At 37.6% G+C, this 8154-nt stretch overlaps 1 protein-coding gene across 1 annotated transcript; it reads right to left on the bottom strand.

The window, feature by feature from the left end:
• Nucleotides 1-12: 12 nt before the first annotated feature.
• LOC106940546 (interferon-induced protein 44-like) lies at nt 13-3788 on the bottom strand. The gene is made up of 8 exons (XM_015023313.1): nt 3761-3788; nt 3655-3678; nt 3493-3526; nt 2028-2229; nt 1585-1737; nt 1302-1470; nt 924-1024; nt 13-836 (listed from the first exon to the last, which is right to left on the bottom strand). Exons 1-8 carry the CDS (start codon nt 3786-3788, stop codon nt 675-677), a joined length of 873 nt encoding a protein of 290 aa, XP_014878799.1. The 3' UTR covers nt 13-674.
• Nucleotides 3789-8154: the final 4366 nt, after the last annotated feature.

Raw genomic sequence — 8154 nt, 5'->3', positions numbered from 1 at the left:
ACTGTAACATTGTTTTATGACCATCATACACATTTATAGATCGCTTTCCAAATGTTCTATGATCAATGAGCCAACAATAGAAACACGTGTGAAATGTTGACCTGAAACCGCTGTGAAAACTTTGGTGCCGACTTTTCTCAAAGTGGAAAGTGATACGCAGGATGTAAATGCATTCATCAACCAAACGCATTACAATTCAATCATAGGTCTAAAAACAATGTTATGTTTTCCCAGAGGACTGACGTTTTTTAAAAAAAAAAAATACAAAAGAACTTAATGTAACAAAAAGTTTGTTCATTTAACAAAATGAGCGTAAATGTGTTGCTTTTTCTATCAATATACAAGAAAAGTAAAATGGATAAAATGGAATATTGGTGAAGGGTGAAACTAAGATAACTGTTTATTTTTAGCAAATCTATTCCCGACTGACCAACGTTACAATTGTAAAAGCACATTGTCCCTTTAATTATTCCTTATTTCACCAAAAGGCTTATTTTAACAGAAAATGGCTGAGAGAGAAAAGCAGGAAACATATGTGTAAAGGTCAGAAAACTTCATACTTGGTTCCTGCTCAACCGCTATGCTCTTCTCAACAACTACAGTATATAGTGATACGCATGACCAACATTACTGCTGTGATTTTCATGCACATCTCCACACACTGTTCTGCAGCTTCACAGTTTGTCGGCATAGTCGTCTCCAAAGTCAACCATCAGCTTCAGAGCACTCAGGATCAGAGCGTTGATGTCTGAATTCAGCTGAATTTCAAGACTGTAGTTCTTCACTGGGAGGATGCAGTTCATTGGGATCCCCAGGCTGGAGCTGAAGTCACCCATCTACATAAAACACAATAATTGTTTTACTTTTTGTATATTTTTAGGGTTTTCTTTGTCCTGTTTAGAATAAATCTTTCCTTGACTCACCTTTCTCTTTAAATGTTTGCTCTTGTAGACGTTTTTCAGATCTCTTTCTGTTTCACCACAGGCTTTATCAACGTGGCTGAGAATCGCCAGCTGAGGGATTCCTGTGGATACAGAGATACAGACTCTAAGCATGGAGTTACTCAAGAAACTCCAAATGTATTTAAACAATATATTTAAATAACTATCACAGGAGTGTGATGAAACATTTATCCACCCATCCATTTTCTAACACCCTTGTCCATAGCGGGGTCAGGAGGGGTGCTGGTGCCCATCTACAGGGAACGTTTTGGGTGCAGAATGTTTATATGTTGTTTATGATGACATCAAAAAATATTTTCTGTACTGCAGAATAATAAATGCATATTGAATGTTTCTTACCCAGCTCACTGGCTGCTTCTCTGATTTCCCTCATCTTCTGTAAAACAGACTGATTCATTTGTGGCGCATTAGCATCATAGATGCAGACCAGAACATGAACTCTGTCACTGATGGATGGAGAAGAGATGTAGCCAGGATCACCATCAGAAAGAGAAGATACAGGATTGAACTGAGGAAAAAAAGATATGACGTATATTCAGTAATTTATTTTCCACAGAAAGCAAACAAATTATAATGCGTTTAGGAGAAGGACTTTTTAAAGCAGAAAAGTCTATATTTATACCTTATATCCTTCCTTCACGTGTCCCTTCAAGGCCAGTTTGATGTCGTCTGTTCTGACTCCTCTTCCATGTCCGTCCTCCAGACCCATGATGTCATTGAACACAAACGGATAAAAGTTTCCTCTGCCTTCTTTCTTGATTTTATAGGTTTGATACTGGAATACAAAAACAGTGTTTTATGTAAACAGCAGATATATAACTGCTGAGATATATTTCAAATTGAAGAGCTACAAACTTGCTTTAAAATACTTTTAATAAGTTTAATTTTCAACCTAAATTTATTTTTGCTGAATAAAATTCTGAGTAAGACAGAACTATAGTCAGTGGTTACAAGTTCGTAGCCACTGAGTGTCAGAAAGTGTGTATTTTCTGCCATGTTGCTGGGAATATTTCTAAGTCTAAAATGTGAATAAGCCTTTAAAATTAAACAAGGAATTATATTCACAATCTTGGTGAAACTTTGATCAGAGGTTGTGGAACTGGCCAGAGCTTCATGGGTCATTCTGCCCTGCAGGACGTTGTTGACAGAGTTGATGAAGCTGGACTTCCCAGCACCGACTGGGCCGTACAGCAGGACTCTGATGTGGTTTGCCTCCTCACTTTGAGGCCTAAAATTCTTCAAGTACTGAAGAACGTTCCTGTTGTCTCTGTTAAAATGGAAAATTTGAAATCATAAGTTCAGAAAATAGTTTTTACCATGACAAACAGAGCTGACTAGGCTCCAGGCAAGACCCTGAACCCCAATCAGCCTCCTGGTACTGAGATTGATGTACAGTAAATATGTGAACTTCTAACACTGGGAATTGGTGAATATGACCTGCAATTCACTTTGTGTGATCAGTATGTTGTGGAAATCACTACATACGTTCTGTTAGTTTACAATAAGCTTCAGCCAACTACCCACTGAAACACATTTAACTACTAAGAATCCAAAGTCTCTAATGAATCATTTAAATATCAGTTAAATAAGAACAATTGGGTGCAGTTGATTTCATACTGGCCCACTTTCACCTTTTGTAACTATAATATTACATGTAAAGTGAACATTTAAGACAAAATGTTCAAGTTATGGAGTGTGTTTTCATAGAAATATAGAAATTATGCAACATTACATTGTACACCACAACGCCACACAATTCATCGACTTGATTGAACAGTGGATAGTTGAACCCATTTCATCGCCTACATTTGACCAAACACGTTTAGCTGCATCGATCTCCAGAGCTTCTTCTTTCTAATTCCCTGCCCGTCTTTCTACTTCAATCAAGTGCACCGAAGTGCTACATCAGGTTGCATCTCCAAAAACAATAACTATCTCTGGTAGGCAACATCCTCTTAAAAACTGTTTTGTTTCATCTCTAATTATCTTAAAGTACAATTCAGGATAGTCAAAATGTAGCTGTCGAGTCAAAACTCATTTTTAGGTACTGGAATATAATTATGCCCCATGAAGGACTGGTGACCTCCGGCGGTCAACTCACCCATTGACCGCTGGAGATAGGCACCAACACCCCTCCTGGGATAAGGGTGTAAGAGGATAGATGGATGGAATATAATTATAATCAGATGAAACGGACTTTGTTAAATGGCCTGCCACCCTTGACTTCGTGATCGCAGGCCCAATGAAATGTAGAGAGAGAAAACCAGTGCTTGGTTCCCAAACTTTAAACAGGCCCACATTGAATTGTCCCAGTCTTCCTGATTAGGGCTTGTCTAATCCCTGAAATGTGTCATATTGTGATTTCTGTGGCAAAAAAAAACAATAACAAAAATAATGTTATGTAACTTAAACCAATGACCTGGTTATGTTATCAGGGTAAGCTGAAACTGCTTTGATGGCTGATTATGCTGAACCAAAAAAACTAAATTCACCTTCAGGATATAGATCTTAACAAGGCACATTTACTCACCCCCAAGTTATCTCCCTCCATGACGTTCTTAAAACTGTGAAGGAGAATTCACAGCAAAGTCTTACAACCAGAACCGTGTGTTGAAGTAAAACAATTCATTTCTTTATTGAGATAAGAAAAACACTTTCTGCTGTGTCAGCATGAATAATAAGTTGTACTCACGTGGAGATGGAGGTGGAGGTGGAGCTGAACAGAGCAAAGAGACACATTACTTAGGTTCATAAATGACTAAAAATATAATTAATGTTTATGTTAAAGTAATAAACACAATGGGTGTTCTTAAATCTGTAGTACATTGAGGCAGTGGTGGTGAATAGATTCAGTTTTACTCTAAAGTGAGTAAAGAAAAACATTAAAATGAAAAATACAGAGAAGAAACAGTACTTATATTGAGGAGCTAAACAAAACAACACAGGAAATAGTGAGTTAAAATTTCAATAATTATAATTCCAATACAGTTTCCATTGCTACGCTTTTCAGACAGTCCCTAACTATGATCCAGTGTTTATTCTCAATGGTTAACATGTAACTTTATTTCACTTTCTGCTATAAAAACATGTTCAAGATCAGTTTCATTTGAAGGGGAAAATAAAATTTGCTGAAAATATGCAACATATAGTGAAGTGAATCAGTGAAATAATCAATGTACATGTCACAACCAAAACAAACAAGAATGTAACTTACATGGTTGTGAAGAGTTACCTCCCATGACAGTAACAGGAAATACTCTGTAAACACAGAAAAAAAGAGCTAGGCCGGATCAACATCTGACTGCAAAACAACCAACGGCTGATCCTAAACAGCCCCGCTTGACCGCCCGATTGGAACTACAGCTCTTGTGGTTCCAAGGAGTCGGGTGGAACCGGGTCAGAAGTTCTAATGCAAACACGGTCGGCCCTACTTTGAACCGTGCCATTCCGTTCCTTTGCAGTGCGAAAACGGCTTAACTCTCTGTAATGGTTTGTCAGAGCTCTGTAAATCGACTCATTTGTTTTCCAGTCGTTTAGTGCAGCTGCTTTGTTACTGATAAAACATAAGGAAAAGAAACCTACCTTAGGAGGAGACGAGCTGCAGCAGAGAAAACCGTTACAGTGCTGATAAACGCGAACGGCTCTTTTAGGGTGCTTCCACTGTTTTACTTTCACTTTCATAAACCACCACGTGATTTACAAGAAGAGCACTCAGTGGAAAAAAGGTCGCAGTTTCCACGTGACAGAGCAGCAACATAGAAAATCTGAGCTTGTCAACAACTGCAGGATTTTTTCTGACCAACTAATCTAACAAGTATATGCATAATGAGTTGAACACATGAGTGGGATACAATGCATAAATATGCTTCACAAATACAAACATAATACCAGTAAAATGTAAAGTCATGCAAAAAAGAGATAAATCAAAGCTGTGTGGCCTATAATACAAGAGCTAAAGTTTAGAACACTAGAGTTTCTCAATACATATAATTTCCTCAGAGAAAAGCTCTTATTTATTGTAGGCACTACATACTCCAGCGGTTTCCAAACATTTTCTGCCCCCCCCCCCCTCCCTATTTATTACAAATAGCTTTCGCGTGTGTGCGCGTTGGGGGGGCGGGGGGAGGATTCTTAGAGACTCAATGTTTCTAACTTTTTTGGGGGGCAAAATGAATGTACTTAGCTGGACATGGACAACATCAGTAGCCTACAAGCTACTTGTTAAGCTTAAGGTGATGTATTGACATTAGCTAGTCATCTTTTAGCTAACATTACCTGCATCCAGCAGCTTTACTCAACTCAGTCGGTTAGTTTGGAGGGAAAAACTATGAAAAGTTCTTTGCGTTTTGCTGGTTTGCTGCCGTGATTCTAACACAAACCTACGTAGCTCCGCCCAGCAGCAGCAGGTCTCCTTCACAGGTGGAAACCCAGCGCGAGCGTCGTAGCGCTCATGTTGCATTTAAAGGCGGCTCGGAAAAACAGGTTACGACATGTTAACAACGGATTAAACAGTTTTAACTGCTGATAAAAGTGACAGAGGACACAGATATGGGAAGTGTTGAAGCCCCTACTGTATCAAATTGACATAGGAATGACAGAGAGTTGGCCATTCTAAGGTAAAAACCCAGCGCATACAGCTTTCATGTTTTTTTTTGTTTGTTTTGTTTTGTTGTTTTTTTACATCCAGACGGCTTCTCGCGCCCCCCTGCAATGGCACGGTGCCCCCACTAGGGGGCGCGCCCCACAGTTTGGGAACCTCTGACATATTATATCTGTATATTTATGTTCTATTATATTGCATTATTTCAAGTCAAACTTGGCATGAGTCATCAGGTCGGGATGCCTGATGATGTTATGTGGTCATATGCTGATGTCATCTAAGCATCATATGCTTAGATGACATCAGCATCCAAGCTTTTTTCTTGGAGAGCTTCACCTCTGACCCCTTTGATCTAATCAAGATGATATTGTGTCAGAAGACAAATAACAAGTTGGTCTCACTTGCATTAAAGCATAAAGAGAAGGCGTGGCTGTTGCAGCATGACAGGGTCAGACGTTATGCCGTTGATATACGATTGGCCCTTAATTCCTCATATTTCAGCCAAGCTGCACCACCCGCACTGTGAAGGAGAATTCACAGCAAAGTCTTAAAACCAGAACAGTGTGTTGAAGTAGATGGAAGAATTAGCTTTTCTAAATGATGTCAAATATATTAGTAACATGAGTCAAGAGATCAGTAGATAAAACAATTCATTTCTTTATTGAGGTAAGAAAAACACTTTCTGCTGTGTTAGCATGAATAATAAGTTGTACTCACATGGAGATGGAGGTGGAGCTGAAAGGAGCAAAGAGACACATTACTTAGGTCAACAACTGACTAAAAATATAATTAATGTTTATATTAAAGTAAGGGGATAATAAACATAATGGTTGTTTTTGTAGTACATTGAGGCAGTGGTGGTGAATAGATTCAATTTTACTCTAAAGTGAGTAAAGGAAAACATTAAAATGAAAAATGGAAAAAATAATACTTACATGGAGGAGGAGCTAAGCAAAACAAGACAGGGAAAATGTTCTGAGTCAAAATTTTAATAATTATAAACCCAATACAGTTTCCATTGTAAAGCTTTTCAGACATTCTCTAACAACTATGTTCCAGTGTTTATTCTCAATGATTAACATGTAACTTTATTTTACTTTCTGCTTAAAAAAAAGTTCAAGATAAATTTAATTTGAAGGGGAAAATCAAATTTGCTGAAAATCTGCAATATATGCAAAAACCTGAAATGAATCAGTGAAATAATCACTGTATATGTCTCAACCAAATCAAATTGTAACTTACATGGTTTCGAAGATCCACGCCCCATGACAGTGACAGAAAATATTCTGCAAAATACAGAGAGAGAGGACGAGGGAGAACTCTTTCACCTAATATATAACTAAAGAACTTAAACCTACTAAAATTAGTCTTTAGTTTCCAATGATTTTTCAAATCGCTCCTTAGGTAGCTGCATTTGTTTTTCAATCATTTGCTGCAGCTGCTTTCCTATTGATAAAAGGAGGTAAAGAATCAACCTGAGGAGAAAATGTGCTGCAGCAGAGAGAGAATCGTTACAGTTCTGATAAAGAGTTCAAGGTTCTTATAGTGTTTTCCTTATTTCCCTTTAGTAGACCAGGTGATTTCTCAGAAGATCTCAGTCATTTATTCAAATAGGTTTCAGTTTTTTTTAGGTGACACAGCAACAACAATCCATAATCTTCTACAAACTAAGCTTGTCAAACTGTTGTCTCATTGACTCTTAAGGCAGACATGTGAAAACATTTTTACACTTATTAATTCATGGAATAAATATATTTTATCCTGTGCAACTATGTGTGATTATTATTTTTCTTTTCTTTTTTTTTTCTTTAAAAACTGCAGCCAATATTCATCTACAGAAATTCATCTTCAAAAGTTAACCTGCAAAAATTTGCTGCAAAAAATTGTCTGCAAATGTGGCTATCTGGTGACCCTTTGCCAAATGAGTGAACACAAGAACAAATACGGTGGCTTTTAGCCAATCAATATGACGCTTCTCTGATCATGTGACAGTTAGCTGGTTGGCACAGAGAATCTTTAAAGTTCTTTCAAATTGGAGAAGGACATTATCTGAGGGGAAGGAATACATTTTGGTTATTGCATTGGGTTTCTAAATAACAAGTGTTTTAAGGTGTTAAAATGAAAAAATATAAAGCTCTACTTCACTAACTAAATATTTTATTCAGAGATAAATAAATTAGTCTGTAAACTTCTTTCATTGTCTCTGTTTTGCATGTTGCTATTAGCGCTAACTCCATCTCTTAAATCTGTAGCCGTAGTTCAGATTCTGCCATGTCTTCCTGGTGTCATCCAATGTTTTTAACCTGCCCACTCAGGAATTCAGGTAGGGATGCTAATTTTAGCCAGATTGAGGCAGTGGTGCCTCAATCTGCAGATGCCTCAATCTGGACTACATATATACTGTATGTAGTCTAAACAACCATTTCACAAGGCTACAGACAAGACATTATGTCTTGTTAATTTTTGACAGAATCACAAATCAGTAACCTTTCGGAGAATTAATTCTTAACCAATGTTAAACGGCAGACTGAGAGTGTGTTGCCACTCAGTGGCATCTCAAACAGAACGAAATATTCAAATGTTTTGCTGTTT

Source organism: Poecilia latipinna, unplaced genomic scaffold (assembly GCF_001443285.1).
Source record: "Poecilia latipinna isolate Pla-1442-1.1 unplaced genomic scaffold, P_latipinna-1.0 Scaffold3274, whole genome shotgun sequence".
Taxonomy (NCBI): Eukaryota; Metazoa; Chordata; class Actinopteri; order Cyprinodontiformes; family Poeciliidae; genus Poecilia; species Poecilia latipinna.
Note: the sequence above shows the minus strand (reverse complement) of the source record. Positions and strands in the feature narration are given on the sequence as shown.